General features: G+C 42.8%; 1 protein-coding gene across 2 annotated transcripts in view; it reads left to right on the top strand.

The window, feature by feature from the left end:
- RAB6A (RAB6A, member RAS oncogene family) overlaps window positions 1-22,427 on the top strand; it is a 99,406-nt gene extending 76,979 nt beyond the window's left edge. For both annotated transcript variants that reach the window (XM_005579046.4, XM_005579047.4), the window contains exons 7-8: window positions 18,591-18,657; window positions 20,363-22,427. In XM_005579046.4, coding sequence (XP_005579103.1) covers window positions 18,591-18,657; window positions 20,363-20,427 — 132 coding nt within the window. In that variant the 3' untranslated portion in view covers window positions 20,428-22,427. The remainder of the gene's footprint in view (window positions 1-18,590; window positions 18,658-20,362) is intronic.
- The last annotated feature ends 900 nt before the right edge of the window (window positions 22,428-23,327 follow it).

Below are 23,327 nucleotides of genomic sequence, written 5' to 3'. Positions count from 1 at the left end.
CCCAGCTACTCGGGAGGCTGAGGCAGGAGAAAGGCGTGAACCCCGGGGGCGGAGCTTGCAGTGAGCCAAGATCTGCCACCATACTCCAGTCTGGGTGACAGAGCAAAACTCCATCTCAAAAAAAAAAAAAAGTTTCTACAGAGAACCATATTCAACTTGTCATCATCCCTGAACTAATTCCTGTACTAGCTGTCACTGCAACTTAAATATGTCTGTTGCCCCCTAGAAATTACAAATAAAAGTTTCTTGGGGAAAGAAGCTGTTCCAGCAAGGGTGCCCTAGAATGTCTTCTAGAAAGTGAATACTCGATTGAGACCATCCTGGCTAACTCAGCGAAATCCCGTCTCTACTAAAAATACAAAAAATTAGCCGGGCGTGGTGGCGGGCGCCTGTAGTCCCAGCTACTTGGGAGGCTGAGGCAGGAGAGTGGCAGGAACCCGGGAGGCGGAGCTTGCAGTGAGCCGAGATCGCGCCACTGCGCTCCAGCCTGGGTCACAGAGCGAGACTCTGTCTCGAAAAAAAAAAGAAAAAAAAGTGGATACTCAGCTGGGCGCGATAGCTCACGCCTGTAATCTCAACACTTTGGGAGGCCGAGTTGGGTGGATCATCAGGTCAGGAGTTCAAGACCAGCCTGACCAACGTGGTGAAACTCCCTCTCTACTAAAAATACAAAAAAATTAGCCGGGCGTGGTGTCACATGCCGGTAATCCCGGCTACTCAGGAGGCTGAGGTTGCAGTCAGCCGCAGTCAGCCAAGATTGCGCCACTGTATTCCAGCCTGGGCAATAGAGCAAGACTCCATCACACACACACACAAAAAGTGGATACTCAGTAAATATGAGAATTTTTTGTTTTAAGTATTACAAACTGTACTAGTCTCATACTTAGTCATCTGTGATTCCTAATATAGCAGAAGCCTTTGTTTTGTTAGCACGTCATTGGCATTTAAGAAGTAGATTTTTCTTTTATTTAACCAAGAAGTAAGTTGGAATTTGAAAACCTTTGTAAAGTTTTTTTGGCCCACTTGGGGATGTCCTGAGTTGAGTATAGGTTAGTGACACTGATTCTTTTAATCTAATTGGAATATTTTGGAGAAAGCACCAAGTTTGTTAAATACATTGATTAAAACTATAGATTAAAAAATTTTGGATATATTTTTATTTTTATTTTTTGAGACACAGTCTTGCGTGTTGCCCAGGCTTGAGTGCAATGGCACGGTCTCAGCTCACTGCAACCTCAGTCTCCCGGGTTCAAGCAATTCTCGTGCCTCAGCCTGCCGAGTAGCTGGGATTGCACACGTGTGCCACCATGCCCAGCTAATTTTTTGTATTTTTTGGTGAAGACAGAGTTTTGCCATGTTGGCCAGGCTGGTCTCAAACTCCAGGCCTCAAGTGATCCACCCACTGTGGCCTTCCAAAGTGCTGGGATTACAGGCATGAGCCACTGCGCCTGACCTGGTATATTTTTAAAGTAATTTTCTCTAGAGACAGGATCTCCTTATTCCCAGGCTGATCTCGAGCTTCTGGGCCCAAGTGATCTTCCCATTTTGGCTTCCCACAGTGCTGTGATTACAGTCATGAGCCACTGCACCCACCCTAAAATTTTTGTCATAAAAAAATGGATTAGCTTTTTTTTTTGTCATAAAAAAATGGATAAGTCTCTCACTTATGTGTAATAGTAGTATTTTTACAAAACAAATTATTCTTACCCAAGATTGTTAGCTGTTTCTTCACATAGCCCTTTCACAGTGCTTTCCATATAAAAAGTACTCCATTGGCCAGGCGCAGTGGCTCATGCCTGTAATCCCAGCACTTTGGGAGGCTGAGATGGGCGGATCACGAGGTCGGGAGATCGAGACCATCCTGGCTAACACAGTGAAACCCTGTCTTTACTAAAAAGAATACAAAAAACTAGCCGGGCGAGGTGGCGGGCGCCTGTAGTCCCAGCTACTGGGGAGGCTGAGGCAGGAGAATGGCGTGAACCCGGGAGGCGGAGCTTGCAGTGAGCCCAGATCGTGCCACTGCACTCCAGCCTGGGCGACAGAGCGAGACTCCGTCTCAAAAAAAAAAAAAGTACTCCGTTTATACTAGGCAGCTTAGGTATTATAAAAAATAAGAGCTTTGGAATCTCAGCTCTGCCGTTTATTTGGTCTGTGGCAAATACTTTCTTTAGCCTTATATTTGTATAAAATGGGGTTATTAACATTTTCCTCACAAGTAAGTACTCAGTATTAGTGTCTTTCTTCCCTTATTTGATTTGATTGTTTCATATACCCTTACAAATTATTATTACAGCATTGGGTTTCCTTTTTTTTTTTTTTTTTTTTTTTTTTTTTTTTTTTTTTTTTGTGAGATGTCACCCAGGCTGGAGTACAGTGGCGAGATCTCGGCTCACTGCAAGCTCCGTCTCCCAGGTTCACGCCATTCTCCTGCCTCAGCCTCCCGAGTAGCTGGGACTACAGGCGCCCGCCACCTCGCCCAGCTAATTTTTTGTATTTTTTAGTAGAGACGTGGTTTCACCGTATTAGCCAGGATGGTCTCCATCTCTTGAACTTATGATCCGCCCGCCTCCGCCTCCCAAAGTGCTGCGATTATAGGCGTGAGCCACCGTGCCTTGCCAACACTGGTTCTTAACCCTAGCTGCACATTAGAATCATCCAGAGATATTTAAATAAAACCCGAATGACTCAGCCCCACCCCATATCAGCGGAATCAGTCTTTGAGGGTGAGGCCCAAGCTTCTAGTGTTTTGTTTGTTTTTAAGCTTCCCAGGTAATTCTGATGCCCTGTGGGTATTGAGAACCACTGGTCTAGAGGGAAAGAATTCACGCATAACCTTTCAAGGAAGCTTTCCTGAGGTATTTCTTTGTAATAACTTTCAAAGTTAAGAATGGGGGAGGGCCTATGGGATCACTTTAACCTATTACTCTTATCTAGCCTTTTTTGTTGTTGTTTTCTCAAACAGTCTCATTCTGTCCCTGAAGCTGGAGTGCAGTGGTGCCATCATAACTTACTATAACCTCCATCTCCTGGGCTCAAGCAGTCCTCCTACTTCAGCCTCCCAAGTAGGGACTACAGGTGTCTACCACCACACCTAATTTTTTAAATTTTTAGTAGAGACGAGTTCTCACTGTGTTGCTAGGCTGATCTTGAACCCCTGCACTCAAGTGATCTCCTGCTTTGGGCTCCCAAAGTACTGGGATTACATGCCTAAGCTACAGTGCCCAGGCTGTCACTTTCTTTTCTTTCTTTTTTTTTTTTTTGGGAGACGGAGTCTCGCTCTGTCGCCCAGGCTGGAACGCAGTGGCTGGATCTCGGCTCACTGCAAGCTCCGCCTCCCGGGTTTACGCCATTCTCCTACCTCAGCCTCCCGGGTAGCTGGGACTACAGGCACCCGCCACCTCGCCCGGCTAGGTTGTTTTTTGTATTTTTTAGTAGAGATGGGGTTTCACCATGTTAGCCAGGATGGTCTCGATCTCCTGACCTCGTGATCTGCCCATCTCGGCCTCCCAAAGTGCTGGGATTACAGGCTTGAGCCACTGCCTTTTTTTTTTTTTTTTTTAAGAGACAGTCTTGCTATGTTGCCCAGGCTGGTCTTGAACTCCTACACTCAAATGATCCACCCACCTCAGCTTCCCAAAGTGTTGGGATTATAGGCGTGAGTCACCACACCTGGCCCTGTTGCTTTCTTTAAACACATATTTCTGTGATTCATATACCTACTTGTCAATCTTTTAGTATCTTTCATTCATTCCAATTATATTTGCTTATGTTAATTAAATCCTTTTTTAAAATTTTTTTGGAGATGGAGTCTCGCTCTATCATCCAGGCTGGAGTGCAGTGGCATGATCTTAGCTCACTGCAACTTCTGCCTCCCAGGTTCAAGCGATTCTCCTGCTTGAGCTTTCTGAGTAGCGTTCGCTGCCATGCCTGCCTAATTTTTGTATTTTTAGTAGAGACAGTTTCACCATGTTGGCCAGGCTGGTCTTAAACTCCTGACCTCAGGTAATCCACCTGTGCTGGGATTACAGGCGTGAGCCACCACGCCCAGCCATTAAATCCTTTTCTAATATTTAATTGAAGATACTCTTCATTGGCTTTTTTGTTGTTGTTATATTTTTGTTTTTTTATTTATTTTATTATTATTTTTTTTTTGAGACGGAGTCTTGCTCTGTCGCCCAGGCTGGAATGGTGCAGTGGCGCAGTCTTGGCTCACTGCAAGCTCCACCTCCTGGGTTCACACCATTCTCCTGCCTCAACCTCGGGAGTAGCTGGGACTACAGGCGCCTGCCACCATGCCTGGCTAATTTTTGTTTGTTTGTTTTATTTTTAGTGGAGACGGGGTTTCACCATGTTAGCCAGGCTGGTCTGAATCTCCTGACCTTGTGATCTGCCCACCTCAGCCTCCCAAAGTGCTGGGATTACAGGCGTGAGCTACCATGCCCAGCAGGCATTTGTTTATTATCAAGTTGAAGTTTATCTAATTTAGTCAGAGTTTTCCCTCACTGTAACCGTGTTATGCGTGTAAATTTGAAATCCTTTTTATACTTCTTTTTCCATTAGAACTGAATAAATTGATTTCTTTTTTTTGCTCTGTTTTTGAGGTCAGGAGGATTCAGTGGGTGTAAGTATTGCCAGATTTTCTTTGACTTAATATGAAAATAAGCTCTCTCAAGTCTGTGTTGGTCTGCTAAGTAATATTGTGGATAGTTATACCCAAAGAATTAATCTGACAATTCACATTTAATAGGTACCCAAAACAGCCAGCAAGTAAAGGCACTAATACAAACATTTGTACTGCACTTTTTGCCTTTTTTTTTTTTTTTTTTTTTTTTTTTTGGAGACAAGAGTTTTGCTCTTGCAATGGTGTGATCTTGGCTCACTGCAACCTCTGCCTCCCAGGTTCAAGCGCTTCTCCTGCCTCAGCCTCCCTAGTATCTGGGACTACAGGCACAAGCCACCACACCCAGCTTTTTTTTTTTTTTTTTTATATTTTTAGTAGAGACAGGGTTTCCCCATATTGTTCAGGCTAGTCTTGAACTCCTGACCTCAGGTCATCTGCCTGCGTCGGCCTCCCAAAGTGCTGGGATTACAGCCATGAGCTACTGTGCCCGGCCACTTTTTGCTTTCTAATGTGTTTTCACACCCGTTAATTATTGTTTTAGCTAACATTTTGAAAAATATCTACTGCATGTCAGATACTGGGACAACAAAGATGAAATGAGAACCTTGCTCTCCAGAAGTTTAAAGTCTAGAGGGAAAGAGAAGTAAAAATAGGCTATTACAATCAGTGCAATAAATACTCTGAAAGAAGAACTACTGGTGCTACTTGGGGTATATATTTTAGTGCCGGGCATGGTAACTCATGCCTGTGATCCCAACACTTTTGGGAGGCCAGGGGTTTGAGACCATGGCAATATAGCAAGACCCCCATCCCTACAAAAAATAAAAGAATTAGCTGGGTGCCTTGGCACATCCCTATGGTCCTAGCTACTCAGGAGGCTGAGGCAGGAGGATTGCTTGAACCTCCAGCTGAAGGCTACCGTGAGTTATGATCACATTTTCATTGCACTTCAGCCTGGCAACAGTGAGATACTGTCTCTATTTTTAAAAAAGATTTTATTGGACAGGAGGGAGAAGACTTAAGGAACTGGGGAGTGAGTTAGAGAAGCTTTTTAAGGAGTTATCAGGGAATGGGTCCTGAAGGATAAGTGTCAGCTAGGCAGATTGAGCTGGGAGGGTATTCCAAGGAGAAGCAGCATCATTGTGTCCTTTGAACTTCACAACTGTATCCCCTTTTTATTCGAATGAATCTAAGAATTAGAGATAGTAAATATCCTTGAGATTACAAAGCTGTAATAATGGGGTAGTTAATACTAGAGTTTCTTTCCGGGCTTGTACTCTATGCTCTTTCTATACGTGCATTAAATGCTGTATTAAATTATGGAAAAAGGCTTTTTCCCCTTCTGCCTTACACCATGTGAAAAGAAGTTTTCCACTCCTCCAGAGTGTTGACAAAAAAAGCGAAACTCTGTAAAATATTTAAAGAGGTCTGTTATGAGCCAAATATGAGTGATCATGCCCGAGTCGGCCTTTTTTTTTTTTTTTTTTTTTTTGAGACGGAGTCTCGCTCTGTCATCCAGGCTGGAGTGCAGTGGTGCAATGTCCACTCACTGCAACCTCTACCGAGGCACAGTCAAGAGGTTCTGAGAACATCTGCCTAAAGTAGTTGGGTTACAGCTTGGTTTTATATATTTTAGGGAAACATAATGCCTCAGTCAGTACCTATGATGTATACATTGGTTTGGTCTGGAAGGGTAGGACAACTAAAAATGGTGGTGGGGGTTGAGGGGAACTTGTAGGTCATAGGTGGATTCAGAGATTTTCTGAGTGTCAGTTGATTGAAAGAGTTATCTAAAGACCTGGAATCAATAGATAGGAGTGTCTGGGCTAAGATAAAAGGTTGTGGAGACCAAAGTTCTTACGACGTAGATCGGGGTCCCCAGCCCCAGGGCCACAGACCAGTACTGGTCCGTGGCCTGTCAGGAACTGGGCCACACAGCAGGAGATGAGCAGCGGGTGAGCCAGCATTACAGCATGAGCTCTGCCTCCTATCAGATCAATGGCAACATTATATTCTCCTAGGAGCACGAACACTATTGTGAACTGCACAGGAGGGATCTAGGTTGCACATTCCTTACAAGAATCTAAGTAATGCCTGATAATCACATGTGGAATGGTTTCATCCCAAAACTATCTGCACCCCAGTCCATGGAAAAATTGTCTTACAGGAAACCAGTCCCTGATGCCAAAAAGGTTGGAGATCGCTAATGTCAATGAAGTCTCATAGTTGGCTGCCCTTAGAAGCAATTTTTTTTTTTTTTTTCTTCTTGAGACAGGGTCTCCCTCTGTCTTTCAGACTGGAGTGCAGTGGCATAATCACAGCTCACTACAGCCTCAACTTCCTGGGCTCAAATGCTCTTCCCACCTCAGTCTCCTGAATAGCTTGGACTACAGGAGCCTACCACCACAACTGGGCTAATTTTTTATAGAGACAAGGTCTCCCTGTGTTGCCCAGGCCAGTCTGGAACTCCTGGACTCAAATGATCCAACCACCTCGGCCTCCCAAAGTGCTAGGATTACAAGAGTGAGACACTGCCTGGTGGCAAGTGTTTCTTATTTAGACCTTTAAAAGGTGCTAGACTCTGAGTTATTCTCTTCAGGATTAGGAGGACCTGGAAGGGGAAATATCTACTTATGTAAATAGAAATGTTTTACAGATGCAAGTTTTCTCTTCACAAAATGGCCCTTTGCAGGGCTATTTATGGCAAAAATAATGTTATTTTGGGGTAAGATATTTTGATTTCCTTCTTTATCTGTAATGTGATGCTATAGTAGAGTCAGGTGGCAAATCCTTAGCAGAAGACCCAGGGACAAGATCTCTTAGAGTTCAAGATACAGAAAGTATGCAAAATGGCACCAACTCATTAGCAATTTCTTATTGCTCTGGAGCCAGAACATGATGGACACAGAGACAAATTCATTGTATTTTATATATCATCAGCTAGGCTCAAATCTCTCACTCTTCCTGGGAGTCAACCCCTCTGCTGAGACTGCAAGCTAAGCCTTCCAGAGACAATAAATAGGACTTCAAGAGACAGAGACAGGCACAAGAGGCACTGCATAGCCCTACTGACCCAGCCTAGCTCCGGAGTTCAGCAGACCATGAGACAATGAAAGGAAATTTAGTAATCTTTTTTCAGATGTCACAGTAATGATTTATTTGGGCAAAAATCACCAATTGATATTAAAACCTTAAGTGAAAATTTAACAAAGAATAATAAGATGTATACACAATCACAAAGAATCTCCTCTCATACTTACTACTTACAAAAGGAAAGTTGGTTATTTGGCAGTGAAGAAACTTGACCAGCTCTACCTTAATTTTACCAAATGGCTAAAATTCACTTCACCAGTAAGGGCACAAGCCAGCATAAGGTGCCTCCTGATATGATACACTAAGAATCTGGGCACTATCTCTTCTGTAGTATTACTGACAAAAAGTAAGGCAAAACTAAATGTTAGGAAGCAACAAGCAAATCCAAATTAAGTGACAGTCTACCAGGTAACATTCATGACTTTTCTTTTCTTTCTTTTTTTTTGAGACGGAGTTTTTCACTCTTGTTGCCCAAGCTGGAATGCAATGGTGCAGTCTCGGCTCACTGCAACCTCTGTCTCCTGGGTTCAAGCAATTCTTCTGCCTCAGCCTCCCAAGTAGCTGGGATTACAGGCATCAGTCACCACATCTGGCTAATTTTTTGTATTTTTAGTAGAAACGGGGTTTCATCATGTTAGCTAGGCTGGCCTGGAACTCCTGACCTTAGGTGATCCGCCTACCTCAGCCTCCCAAAGTGCTGGGATTACAGGCATGAGCCACCATGCCTGGCCCCATGTACTTTTCAACAATGAATAATGACAATAGGAATGGAGAAAAAATAGACTAGTCCGGAAAATATTTAGCAAGTGCCACTCTTGGGCTAGGCATAGTGGCTCACACCTAAAATCCCAGCATTTTGGGAGGCCAAGATGAGAGGATTGCTTGAGGCCAGGAGTTTGTGCCTGAGATTGTGTTCATTATCCTAAGATTGTATCCATTTTCCTTAGACAAAATAGGATTTTTTTTTAAGTATGTTCACACTATTGTGCAAAAATCAGTATCCAGAACCCTTTTCATTCTTGTAAAATTGACATTGTGTACCCATTAAATAATAACTCCCCATTTCCCCCTTTCCCCGCCCTTGACAGCCAGCCATTCTACTTTGTGAATTTGATTACTCTAGGTACCTCATATAAGTGAACTCATATAATATTTTTTCCTTTGTGTGTGGCTTGTTTCACTTGCATAATGTCCTCAAGGTTCATCCATATTGTAGTAGGTGTCAGAATTTCTTTCCTTATTAAGGCAGAATAGTACTGCATTTTATGGATATACTGTGTATAATATATAGTATATACTTATATATTATATAGCACGTGGGTTGTTTCCACCTTTTGGCTATTGTCAGTAATGCTGCCATGAACATTGGCATGCAAATATTTGTGTAACCATTGCTTTCAATTCTTTCGAATATATACCCCCAAGTAGAATTGCTGGACCATATGTCAAGGAATGTTAAAATAGATGTTATGAAGCAGTATATGTGTATATATAATGAAAATAGGTAGGTATATGTGAATATAACAGTACATGCTGTGGAATACTTTGTTAGTTATATACTTTTCACTAAAGAGAACCTATTTTAATTATTTAAAAGTCTGAAAACTTGTAAACCTAATTTTATTCCATTTTCACAAGCTCCACTCAAAGTAGCCAAACCTTTCCTATGCCTACCTCTTGAAAAGATTTTCAGTTTTCAAGCTAGCTGATAATAAACCTGGTTTTTGTTTTGTTTTGTTTTGAGACAGAGTCTCACTCTGTCACCTAGGCTGGAGTGCAGTGGCACAATCTCCGCTCACTGCAACCTCTGCCTCCCGGCTGCAAGGGATTCTCCTACCTCAGCCTCCTGAGTAACTGGGATTACAGGCATCCGCCACCACACCCGGCCAATTTTTGTATTTGAAGATGGAGTTTCACCATGTTGGCCAAGCTAGTCGAACTCCTGACCTCAAATGATCCCCCCACCTTGGCCTCCCAAAGTCCTGGGATTACAGGAGTGAGCCACCGCACCCAGCCTAAACCTGGTATTCTTTTTTTTTTTTTTTTGAGACGGAGTCTCGCTCTGTCACCCAGGCTGGAGTGCAGTGGCCGGATCTCAGCTCACTGCAAGCTCTGCCTCCCGGGTTTACACCATTCTCCTGCCTCAGCCTCCGGAGTAGCTGGGACTACAGGCGCCCGCCACCTCGCCCGGCTAGTTTTTTGTATTTTTTTTAGTAGAGACGGGGTTTCACTGTGTTAGCCAGGATGGTCTCGATCTCCTGACCTCGTGATCCGCTCGTCTCGGCCTCCCAAAGTGCTAGGATTACAGGCTTGAGCCACCGCGCCCGGCCAAAACCTGGTATTCTTAAGAGCCGAAAAGATTATGCATTTTGAATAGGCAAGCAGTTTAATAAATATTTCATGTCAGAAGTAAGTTGTAATATTATGGGGACAATTTCTAGATATTCCTAAGTAAGAAAGTTTCAGTTCTGCTGTAATTTTTTTTTTTTTTTTTTTGAGACGGAGTCTCGCTCTGTAGCCCGGGCTGGAGTGCAGTGGCCGGATCTCAGCTCACTGCAAGCTCCGCCTCCCAGGTTTACGCCATTCTCCTGCCTCAGCCTCCCGAGTAGCTGGGACTACAGGCGCCCGCCACCTCGCCCGGCTAGTTTTTTGTATTTTTTAGTAGAGACGGGGTTTCACGGTGTTCGCCAGGATGGTCTCGATCTCCTGACCTCGTGATCCACCCGTCTCGGCCTCCCAAAGTGCTGGGATTACAGGCTTGAGCCACCGCGCCCGGCCTCTGCTGTAATATTTTTAAAAGGTCTCCCCCAACCCCCACACCTTTCCCACCAGTTTTTTATAGTTCCTTTTTAAAGCAGAATTGAGCCTGTGGGTGTTTTGCTCTAGTCCTAGAATTCACTGCAGAATTGTATAACATTTGGCAAAATTCTTTGTTTCGCAAGCCTGCAGGCCCATGAGTTCATTTATCTCTAATAGAGTTATTGTCTCTGGTAGAAATAAAGCTGCGTTTTTTTTTGTTGTTGCTGTTGTTGTTTTGAGATGGACTTTCACTCTTGTTGCCTGGGCTAGAATGCAGTGACACAGTCTTGACTCACTGCAACCTCCACCTCCCCAGTTCAAGCGATTCTCCTGCCTTACCCTCCCAAATAGCTAGGATTACAGGCATCTGCCACCACACCTGGCTAATTTTTTTTTTTATTTATTTTTAATAGAGACGGGGTTTCACCATGTTGACCAGGCTGGTCTCAAACTCCTGACCTCAGGTGATCCACCCGTCTTGGCCTCCCAAAGTCCTGGGATTACAGGCATGAGGCACCGCACCTGGATGCTGCTTTTTTTTTTTTTTTAAAAGACTTTCAGGCCGGGTGCAGTGGCTCACAGCTGTAATCCCAGCACTTTGGGAGGCTGAGGCAGGCAGATCACGAGGTCAGGAGATCGAGACCATACTAGCTAACACAGTGAAACCCCGCCTCTACTAAAAATGCAAAAAATTTGCTGGGCATGGTGGCCGGTGCCTGTAGTCCCAGCTACTCAGGAGGCTGAGGCAGGAGAATAGCTTGAACCCAGGAGGCAGAGGTTGCAGTGAGCCAAAATCGCGCCACTGCACTCTACAAAGCGAGACTCCATCTCAAAAAAAAAAAAACTTTATATATAGCAGGTCAGTACTAAACACTTTGCATAATTATTTCCCTGAACTTTCACAATAATCTAATCAGGCAAGTATACTATTATTTTAAGCCCATTTTACAGATCAGGGAACAGAGGAACGAAGATTACACGATCTGTCACGTAAGTGACAACCTAGGGCCTAAGCCCAGATTGTTAACTACTATGCTGTACTGCTATCCACACGTTACCTTTTAGTTTTTTGCTTTTTGCCATTCCACTTAATACCTTTCAATTTCACTATGTGATTTGTATGTCTCTTTAGCCATATTTAAGACAATGGAATTATTGATGGAAGTCTGAGAGCAAACTACTATTTTTAGTGGCTTCCTTTGCCACTAAAAGAATGTGAGAGAAGGCCTTTCTTAGTCTGGCCTCCAGTATATATATCCTTATCCTAATTCTTTTACATATTCTATGCTCCAACCAGTCTGGACTACAAAAGCATTCTTAAGTATACCTTGTACTTTTCAATCTCTGAACATGTGTTCAGGAAAATCTTCCCTGTGAAATCTTTCCCACTTTTCCTTTGTCCTCATCTCTACTGAAAGAGAAATGTGCTAAATATACATTCTGACTAGACGGCCAGGTGTTAAAATCATTGAGGCCAAAACTGCATACAGGTATACCTCAGAGATACTGCATTCTGGCTCTAGATCATTGCAATAAAGTGAATATATCAATAAAATGAGTCACATGAATTTTCTGGTTTCCAGTGTGTGTGAGTTATGTTTACACTATACTGTACTCTATTAATAGCATTATGTCTGTAAAAACAATGTACAAATCTGGCCAGATGTGGTGGCTCATGCCTGTAGTCACAGCACTTTGGGAGGCTGAGGTGTGATCACTTGAGGTCAGGGATTCGAGACCAGGCTGGCCAATACAATGAAACCCTGTCTCCACTAGAAATACAAAATTTAGCCAGGTGTGGTGGCGATGCCTGTAATCCCAGCTACTCAGGAGGCTGAGGTGGGAGAATCGCTTGAACCCGGGAGGCAGAGGTGGTTACAGTAAGCTGAGATAGCACCACTGCACTCCAACATGGGGGACAGAGCAAAACTCTGTCTCAAAAAATTAAAAAAAAAAAACGCAATATACATATCTTAATTAAAAAATACTTTATTGCTAAAAAAATGCTAATGATCATCTGATCATAGCCTTCTGCAAATCATAATCTTTTTGCTGTCAGAGGGTCTTGCCTTGATGTTGATGCCTGCTGACTGATCAGGGTAGTAGTTGCTGAAGGCTGGAGTGGCTGTGGCAATTTCTTATAATAATACTATTAATACAATGTAGTTTTCTGCATTGATTGATTCTATCACAAATGATTTCTCTGTAGCATGCAATGCTGTTTCATAGTATTTTACTCATAGTAGAACTTCTTTCAAAATTGGTGTTTCAGGCCAGGCGAAGTGGCGCATGCCTTTAATCTCAGCACTTTGGGAGGCCGAGGCAGGCAGATCACCTGAGGTCAGCAGTTTGAGACTAGCCTGGCCAACATGGCGAAACCCCATCTCTACTAAAAATACAAGAATTAGCCTGGTGTGGTAGTGCACACCTGTGGTACCAGCTACTCGGAAGGATGAGGCAGGAGAATCACTTGAACCCAGGAGGCGGAGGTTGTGGTGAGCTGAGATTGTGCCACTGCACTCCAGCCTAGGTAACAGAATGAGACTCCATCTCAAAAAAGAAAAAAAGTGCCACCAGGTGTGGTGGCGCGTGGCTGTAATCCCAGCACTTTGGGAGGCCGAGGTGGGTGGATCCTTTGGCTCACGAGTTAGAGACCACCCTGGGTAACATGGCAAAACCTCTTCTCTACAAAAATTTATAAATATTAGCCAGGTGTGGTGGCATGCCCCCGTAGTCCCAGGTACTTGGGAGGCTGAGGTGGGAGGATTACTTGAGCCCGTGAGGTCGAGACCTCAGTGAACCATGATTGTGCCACTGGCACTCCTGCTTGGGTGACAGAGCAAGACCACATCTCAAAAAAAAAAAAAAAAAAAAGGCCTATATCACTATTATAGAGTAAATTTCTATATGCAAAAATTAAAAAATCCCCAAAACACTGTTAAAGTTTGATATAGTGTCACATTGTCAGCTACTAGATTGTTTCTGTAGTCACTATACTTACTGCCTATTTGTGATAATAAGTAAATGGTTATTTTCAAGTTTTCAGCTGATATTGGTGAGAGAACACTTTTTTTGACTCAATTTCTATAAAATATGTTTTCCTTCATACCCTGTATTCTTTATGTCTTGATGAAAGGTGATTTATTAATGGACATTGGAGTTTTTCCTGATGCATGAAATTTTGAGCTGACAAAGTTTGTATTCTGCTTTTAATTCATTGTTGAATGCTCATTAAAAAGATCAGAATTGCCTAGCCTTGTATTAAACTTTTAGAAACCCTTGCTGGTTTAAACAAGGTATAATAGTTCACATCTGTAATCCCAGCACTTTGGGATGCCAAGGTGTGAGGATCACTTGAGCCCAGGAGGTCAAGGCTGCAGTGAGCTATGATCATGCTACCGTACTCCAGCCTGGGTGACAGAGCAAGACCCTTTTAAAATGAAGATTTTTTTTTTTTTTTTTTGAGACGAAGTCTCGCTCTGTTGCCCAGGATGGAGGCTCACTGCAGCCTCTGCCTCCCGGGTTCAAGCAGTTCTCCTGCCTCAGCTTCCCTAGTCGCTGGGACTATAGGCATGTGGCACCATGCCCAGCTAATTTTGTGTATTTTTAGTAGAGATGGGGTTTCACTGTGTTAACCAGGATGGTCTTGATCTGACCTTGTGATCCACCTGCCTCAGCCTCCCAAAGTGCTGGGATTACTGGTGTGAGGCACTGCACCTGGCCAATATATATATATATATTTTTTTAATTTAAAAAGGGTATAGGAGGCCGGGCAGGGTGGCTCATGCCTGTAGTCCCAGCACTTTGGGAGGCCGAGGCAGACAGATCATGAGGTCAGGAGATTGAGACTATCCTGGCTAACACGGTGAAACCCCGTCTGTACTAAAAATACAAAAAAGAAATTAGCCAGGCATAGTGGCTAGCGCCTGTAGTCCCAGCTACTCGGGAGGCTGAGGCAGGAGAATGGTATGAACCTGGGAGGCAGAGCTTGCAGTGAGCTGAGATTGCGCCACTGCACTTCAGCCTGGGTGACAGAGTGAGACTCCGTCTCAAAAAAAAAAAAAAAAAAAAAAAGGGTATAGGGCCGGGCACCCTGGCTCTTGCCTGTAATCCCAGCACTTTAGGGGCTGAGGCGGGCAGATCACTTGAGGTCAGGAGTTCGAGACCAGCCTAGCCAACATGGTGAAACCCCATCTCTACTAAAAATAAAAAAATTAGCCAGACTTGGTGGTAGGCACCTGTATTTCCAGCTATTCGGGAGGCTGAGGCAGGAGTATCACTTGAACCCGGGAGACGGTGTTTGCAGTGAGCCAAGATGGCACCACTGCACTCCAGCCTAGGCGACAGAGTGAGACTGTCTCACAAAAAATAAAAAATAAATAAAAAGGGTATAATACTCTATCTGAAAGTTAAAGGGTTATCTGAAATTAAAGGGTTATCTGAAAGTTAAAAAGTTGTCTGACTAATGCACTGTATTTCTCTATTCATTTAACTTGTATCAGTTTTGTTTTTTTTTTAATAGAGTCTGGCTCTGTTGCTCAGGCTGGAGTGCAGGGGCACGATCTCAGCTCACTGCAAGCTCTGCCTCCTGGGTTCACGCCATTCTCCTGCCTCAGCCTCCCGAGTAGCTGGGACTACAGGCACCTGCCACCATGCCCAGCTAATTTTTTTTGTATTTTTTTAGTAGAGACTGGGTTTCACCGTGTTAGCCAAGGTGGTCTCAATCTCCTGACCTCGTGATCTGCCCGCCTCGGCCTCCCAAAGTACTGGGATTACAGGCGTGAACCACCGTGCCTGGCCTACTTATTTTTGTTCATAAAATTAACAGCTTTCACAGTCATTAATTGTTGCATTTAGAATGGCTTTTGTTTGTTTTTTAAAACGAGGTCTCTCTGTGTTGCCAATGGTCTCAAACTTATGGGCTCAATTGCTTGATTCTCCCATTCCAGCCTCCCAAGTAGCTGGGATTACTAGCTTGTGTCGGCACACTTAGCTAGAATATTTATCTGTGTTTCAAACCTAATGTTCACATATTAATCCAAATGGACCCACCGTATACAGTTAATGTTATATTGATTTGACATGATGGTAATTTGTACGTCTACATGATCTTTCATGGTGTACCAGAAACGGTAAGGTAAATGTTCTGCAATTCAAAGTCTTATAGCTGATTTGGATTGAATATTGGGGTAAAGCCTGATTTTGGTACATCTTTAAAAAAGCTACTAAACCTTATAGAACCAAGACAATTAGAGTTTTCCCCAATCTTCATACTCCCTGCACCTACCCTATCAGGCTTTTGTCTACCAGATCAAAATTTTGCAGTTTGCTCTTTTATACATTTTTTGTTGTTGTTTTTCCAGACAGAGTTTTGCTCTGTCGCCCAGGCTGCAGTGCAGTGGCACGATCTTGGCTCACTGCAACCTCCAGCTCCTGGGTTCAAGCAATTCTCCTGCCTCAGCCTCCCGGAGTAGCTGGGGATTACAGGCACGCGCTACCACACCTGGCTAATTTTTGTTTTGTTTTGTTTTGTTTTGTTTTTTGAGGCAGAGACTCACTCCGTTGCCCAGGCTGGAGTGCAGTGGCGCAATCTCGGCTCACTGCAAGCTCCGCCTCCCAGATTCATGCCATTCTCCTGCCTCAGCCTCCTGAATAGCTGGGACTACAGGCACCTGCCAACATGCCCAGCTAATTTTTTTGTAGTTTTAGTAGAGACGGGGTTTTGCCATGTTAGCCAGAATGGTCTCGATCTCCTGACCTTGTGATCCGCCCGTCTTGGCCTCCCAAAGTGCTGGGATTACAAGCGTATTTTTGTATTCTTAGTAGAGATGGAGTTTCACCATGTTGGCCAGGCTGGTCGCGAACTCCTGAACCTCGTGATCCACCTGCCTTGGCTTCCCAAAGTGCTGGGATTATAGGCGTGAGCGACTGCGCCTGGCCCGATACATTTTTAAACATATTATTTATAGTTCCAGTCTCTTATCTCTGCCCTTCTAGGCATTCTGTTCTTTCTTTAATTCAGTGATACTTATAGAGCACTTAAACCCTGAGCATTTTATGTATGTATGTCAGCCAAGTGAGGTTTTAAGACTGCCTTTAACGCTCAACTCAGATATTACCTCCTGAAAGATTTTTTTCAGGCCGGGCGCGGTGGCTCACGCCTGTAATCCCAGCACTTTGGGAGGCCGAGGCGGGCGAATCACAAGGTCAGGAGATCGAGACCACGGTGAAACCCTGTCTCTACTAAAAATACAAAAAATGAGCCGGGCGAGGTGGTGGGCGCCTGTGGTCCCAGCTACTCGGGAGGCTGGGGCAGGAGAATGGCGTGAACCCGGGAGGCGGAGCTTGCAGTGAGCCAGGATTGCACCACTGCACTCTAGCTTGGGTGACAGAGCAAGACTGCGTCTCAAAAAAAAAAAAAAAAAAGATTTTTTTCAGCCTCCTGAGTTGGACCTTGTTACATCTGTATTCTCATAGCATTTTACACTACTTTGTAGCATCACATTGTAACATAAGGAATTGTTTGAGTATCTCCTTTACCAGATTTTGAGCTCCTTGAATTAAAAAACTGTTTTTTCTTGTTAATTTCTGTGTCTCAAAGACACAGAATGAGGCAGCCTGAAACACTGCCTCAAGTAAGCAAGTACTTGGTACAAAGGAGTTACAGCACACATGAATTTAATTTATGAGTTTACACTGTGTGCTTAATTAAAAGATAAATAATTGAAACAATCAGGCAGTTTCACTTGGTGTTGTACCCAGTATGTGTATGACTAAGATTGGAACAATATAAGAAGTATAAACTGTTGTTCCAGTATCTGTTCTCATATGCCTCTCAAAAATAAACGTCTCACCAGGCTTGAATGCGTTTCTCCTGTTGAAGATACTTTTCATAGCTTCATACCTCAAACACAAGTCAGCCACTCCCACTGGCACTCATTCCAATGATGGAAGAAAAAGCCAGCTGTGTTGGACTTGAGGGGTGGTGTATTAATCTCTAACATAGTGCTTTTCTAACAAATGATAAAGGATAATTTTGACTGGACTGACTTTCACAATATATTATACACTGACTTCAGAACCTAACTCTTTCCCCCCCACACCCCCACCGAGACAAAGACTTGCTCTGTTGCCCAGCCTGGAATTCGGTGGCGTGATCTTGGCTCACTGCAGCCTCTACCTACCAAGTTCAAGTGATTCTCCTGCCTCAGTCTCCTGAGTAGCTGGGATTACAGGCATGTGCCACCACACCCAGCTAATTTTTGTATTTTTAGTAGAGACAGGGTTTCACCATGTTGTCCAGGCTGGTCTTGAACTCCTGACCTCGAGATCCACACCCCTTGGCCTCCCAAAGTGTTGGGAGTACAGGCGTGAGCTACTGCGCCCAGCCCAGAACCTAACTCTTTATATGAAAGACAGGAATTCTATACAGTTTTGTTAAATGAATGATCTGCCCTTTTTCTGGGTTTCTGTAATACTTTATTATTCAAATGACATTTTTGCTGCTTATAGCTATTTGTTCATGTCTTATCTCACCAGTTAAAAAAACAGAAATCGTGTCTTTATATCTCTTTGTATTTGGCATACTGCTTTTTATATAATACTCGTTTATAGAATGAATAGACATTTTATTCTATTTTATTATTTATTTAGAGACAGCGTCTCGCCCTGTTGCCCAGGCTGGAGTGCAGTGGCATGATCTCAGTTCACTGCAGCCTCCACTTCCTGGGCTGAAGCAGTCCTCCAGGCTCAGCCTCTCCAGTACCTAGGACTACAGGTGTGTCCCACCACACCTGGCTAATTTTTGTGTTTTTTGTAGAGACAGGGTTTTACCATGTTGCCCAGGCTGGTCTCAAACTCCTGACCTCAAGTGATCTGCCCACCTCGGGTGGATCCCAAAGTGCTGGGATTACAGGTGTGAACCACTGTACCCAGCATTAGACAGCTCACTGTACAGTGATCATAAACCTCAATACCCTTCTGTGCCTACCTTTAGACAGCTCACTGTACAGTAATCATAAACCTCAATACCTTTTGCTAAATGTTCCCTCTCAATTACCACTTTTCTTTCCCACAGCTCTTTCGACGTGTAGCAGCAGCTTTGCCGGGAATGGAAAGCACACAGGACAGAAGCAGAGAAGACAGTATCCTTTTTGTTTCATCGGAAATTTTTCATTATTAACACTAGTCTTTAGAGCCCTGCTTGCTTGGCTAAAGAATATTGTGCCATTGCCTTTTACAACCAGGAACTGATGACTTAGAGGCATAGAAATTCAGAGGTTTTCTATAGCAAATTATATATAGTTTCTGTATAGTTATCGAAGTGTACCCTTTGCAGCCTGCTTCTCATTGTTGATCAGTGAGAGGGTTTGTGTTTGCTTGCTTGCTTTTAAATGAGCAGGAAACTCTCAGAATCTCTGTCTCCTTGCCTCTTCATTTTGAGTCCCATTGACTCCAGGCTTTTTCCTCATAGAATATCAGATTTTCATTTCTTTTTCTAACACTTGAGCTGTCTGCTTGACACAGGCAAGAAATAGAGTGGAGCCTTATTGTAGCCTCTGCTTTCAGAAGCAGGACATAATATTAGTTTATTTCCAAGGATTGGAACATCTAATATTAGTTAATACTAAAGATTTTTAATTTGATGTTTTCAGTGTTTCATATTTACCTTCTAGTGTTTTTCCATATGCAGACATTTTTATTAAGCAATATAGTTTATAGCACTTGGTATTCAGCCCTTCCCACTTGTAAATGTTGTATGTTTTCATAAAAAACATAAAACAGGCCGGGTGCGGTGGCTTATGCCTGTAATCCCAGCATTTTGGGAGGCCAAGACAGGTGGATCACCTGAGGTTGGGAGTTCGAGACCAGCCTGACCGACATGGAAAAACCCCATCTCTACTAAAAATACAAAAAATTAGCTGGACGTGGTAGCACATGCCTGTAATCCCAGCTACTAGGAGGTTGAGTCAGGAGAATCGCTTGAACCCAGGAGACAGAGGTTGCAGTGAGCCAAGATCGTGCCATTGTACTCCAGCCTGGGCAGCAAGAGCGAAACTCCCATTTCCAAAAAAAACAACAAAAACAAAAAACATAAAATATGTTTCCAAAAAAAAAAAAAAAAAAAGTTCTGTTGAGTTGAAATCTGCCCCCTCCCCACTTTTTTTTTTTTTTTTTTTTTTTTTTTTTTTTTTTGAGATGGAGTCTTACTCTGTTGCCCAGGCTGGAGTACAGCAGCGCAATCTCGGCTCACCGCAACCTCTGCCTCCTGAATTCAAGTGATTCTCCTGCCTCAGCCTCCCAAGTAGCTGGGACTATAGGCACAAGCCACCACGCCCAGCTAATTTTTGTATTTTTAGTAGAGAGGGGGTTTCACCATGTTGGCCAGGCTGGTCTTGAACTCCTGATCTCAGGTGATCTGCCCACCTCAGCCTCCCAAAGTGTTGGGATTACAGGCATGAGCCACTGCGCCTGGCCTGAAGTCCCATTTATTTATTAAATGCTTCTCCTGCTGTTGGAACTGTCTTGAAGGCTATTTTCAGATTTATATTAGGATGATTCTATGAGGAACATCATCTTCATATCACTTCTTGCTGCTATAGAATAAGTTCCTTAGGATAGATACCCATAAATAGAGCTTGTACCTCATTCTGACCCTTGTTGCATACAGTAGATATAAGCAAGTTTATTCCATTTGAGCACCCTATATGGTGAGGTGGCTATGTGGAAAATAGTGACTGTATAGGCTCTGAAGACAAATAGGAATATAAGGGCCATCCCAGAAATGCTAGTGTTTGTAAGAATTGAAATTGTACTTTCCCATTTATGGCTCCTTAACTTTTGTTTCAGTGATTGACATAAAACTGGAAAAGCCTCAGGAGCAACCAGTCAGCGAAGGAGGCTGTTCCTGCTAATCTCTCATGTCATCTTCAACCCTTCTTTAGAAGCTCACTGCTTTGGCCCCCTTACTCTTTCATTGACTGCAGTGTGAATATTGGCTTGAACCTTTTCCCTTCAGTAATAACGTATTGCAATTCATCATTGCTGCCTGTCTCGTGGAGATGATCTATTAGCTTCATAAGCACAAAAAAAGTCAGTGTCTTCATTATTTATATTTTACAAAAAGCCAAAATATTTCAGCATATTCCAGTGATAACTTTAAAAATTAGATACATTTTCTTAACATTTTTTTCTTTTTTAATGTTATGATAATGTACTTCAAAATGATGGAAATCTCAACAGTATGAGTATGGCTTGGTTATTGAGCAGTGTGTTCATAGCCTACTTTATCTCTCCTTGCTTTTCTCACCTCTCCCTTACCCCCATTCCCTATTACCTATTCTTACCTAGCCTCCCCCCACTTCCTCAAACAAGAGATGGCAAAGCAGCAGTTCAACCAAGCCCACTGGAATTATCCTTTAATTTTACAGATACCACTTGCTGTAGACTATGGACCAAGATGTCCAAAATTATTCTTGAGCACTGATATAAGTTAGATCTTCTTTGAGGTCAAAATTCAGCCATCATGGTAGGCAGTGCTTGAATGAGAAAAGGCTCCTGGTGCATCTTCAAAATGAGTCCTAAAGAACATACTGAGTACTTACAATAAGTAGAAGAGCAAAAAATGTATTTCTGACTAAAACAAATGGCTCTTTCACATGTGCTTTATTAGACTCTGGGAGAGAATAGTAACCAAGTGCTTCAGAATAGGTTTTTAGTATTCTTCATGGTAAGATAATGAAGTTCTAATGAACTATTTCTCCCATGGTTTTAAAATTGTCAAGAGTTATTCTGTTTGTTTAAAAAATAAGAAACCTCTTTAAGCAATAGATTTTGCTTGAGTTTTCTTTTTTAAAAAAATAATACTATGCAGGCAAGGCACTATAAAAGTTTAATTCCTTCTAGAAGAACCACTGGAAGAATTTAAATTTGGCACTACAATCAAAACTACTGAATTAGTAGAAACTACGATATCTAAAGCTTACCAACAAAAGAACCCTCAGCAGAATAGCAAAAACTTTGCTCAGAACATTTGAGGTCAAATTGAAGACGGAAACCAGAAACTGTTTTCTTGTAAGCCCCTAGAGGCAGATCAGGTAAAGCATACATAGTAGAGAGAAAGGAGAGAATGGAAATAAAACTCAATATTATGCAGATTTATGCCTTATTTGTTAGCATTTTTTAAGGTTGGGTCTTTCAGGCTGGTTTTGGTTTGTATTAGATCTGTATAGTTTAATTAACTAGTGATTTAGTTTTATATTTATACTACAATTAATCTTTTTTCTTTGGTGATATTTATTTCTTTGCCTTTTTTTTTTTTTTTAACAACTTTCAATTTTTAGATGTTTCGTTGAATCTATTTAGAGCTTCACCATGGCAATATGTATTTCCCTTAAAACACTGCAAACAAATATACTAGGAGTGTGCCCTTTTAATCTTTACTAGTTATTGTGAGATTGCTGTGTAAGCTAATAAACACATTTGTAAATACATTGTTTGCAGGAAGAAAACTTCTGAGTTACAGCTCAGGAAAAACCTGCTGAATTTATGTTGTAAGCATTACTTAACACAGTATACAGATGAAAAGACAACAAAACTATCTTCATACTTCCTCATCCTCTCATTGCAACAAAACCTTAAACTGGGAGAACCTTAGTACCCTCTCTTTCCTCTTCCTCCTCCACTTCCCACTTATTGTCACCTTGTAATATTCAGAGAGCACTTGGATTATGGATCTGAATAGAGAAATGCTTACAGATAATCATTAGCCCACATACCAGTAACTTATACTTAAAAGATGGGATGGAGTTGTAAAGTGCTTTTATAATACAATATAATTGTTAAAAGCAAGGGTTGACTCTTCGTTTTATTTTGACATGGCATGTCCTGAAATAAATATTGATTCAATATGGCAGATGGGTCATATTCTTTATTTGGAAGAAGTTGTGACTTCTGACATGGGGGTGATTGTCTTCCTACACTGTTGGATTTGATTCTTTTTATGTATTTTTAAGAAAGTAACCAGTTATACTGCTTTTAATATTGATTGGTCTTTTTATTTGGCTTGGAGTTCTTCAAAGCAGTGAAGTGTGTTCATAGTCCAGATTTTTTTTTTAATAAACACAATTTTGCTGCCAAAAATATATAAATAAAACACAAAAGAAAACAATTATTGACTTGGTTTCCCATTCCTGCCAAGATGGTGAATTAGCATATGCTTCTCCCTCCCTAGACCTATAAAGCGGACATGGACAGAATCCAGAAAAATAACAATAGCAAATGTGAGCAACTCCTGGGGAGTCAAAGAATCTTTTTTTTGATGGGGGTATTGTTGCGGGGTGGAGGAGAAGGGGGCAACTTGAAAGGTATAGCCCCTGGTGGAGGCAGTAATAGGACATATTAAGAAAAGCATCTTAAGATCTGCTTTTGTGTCCGGGCGCAGTGGCTCAAGCCTGTAATCCCAGCACTTTGGGAGGCCGAGACGGGCGGATCACGAGGTCAGGAGATCGAGACCATCCTGGCGAACACGGTGAAACCCCGTCTCTACTAAAAAGTACAAAAAAACTAGCCGGGCGAGGTGGCGGGCGCCTGTAGTCCCAGCTACTCGGGAGGCTGAGGCAGGAGAATGGCGTGAACCCGGGAGGCGGAGCTTGCAGTGAGCCGAGATCCGGCCACTGCACTGCAGCCTGGGCGACAGAGCAAGACTCCGTCTCAAAAAAAAAAAAAATCTGCTTTTGCCTCCTTACTCCTAACTATACCTTTGCCTTGGGACTGGAGCCAGCAAACTGTGGCCCTCCCAACAAATCCAGCCTGG

This window comes from Macaca fascicularis, chromosome 14 (assembly GCF_037993035.2).
Source record: "Macaca fascicularis isolate 582-1 chromosome 14, T2T-MFA8v1.1".
Classification (NCBI taxonomy): domain Eukaryota; kingdom Metazoa; phylum Chordata; class Mammalia; order Primates; family Cercopithecidae; genus Macaca; species Macaca fascicularis.
The sequence above is the reverse complement of the archived record's forward strand: the minus strand, read 5'-3'. Positions and strand labels throughout refer to the sequence as shown.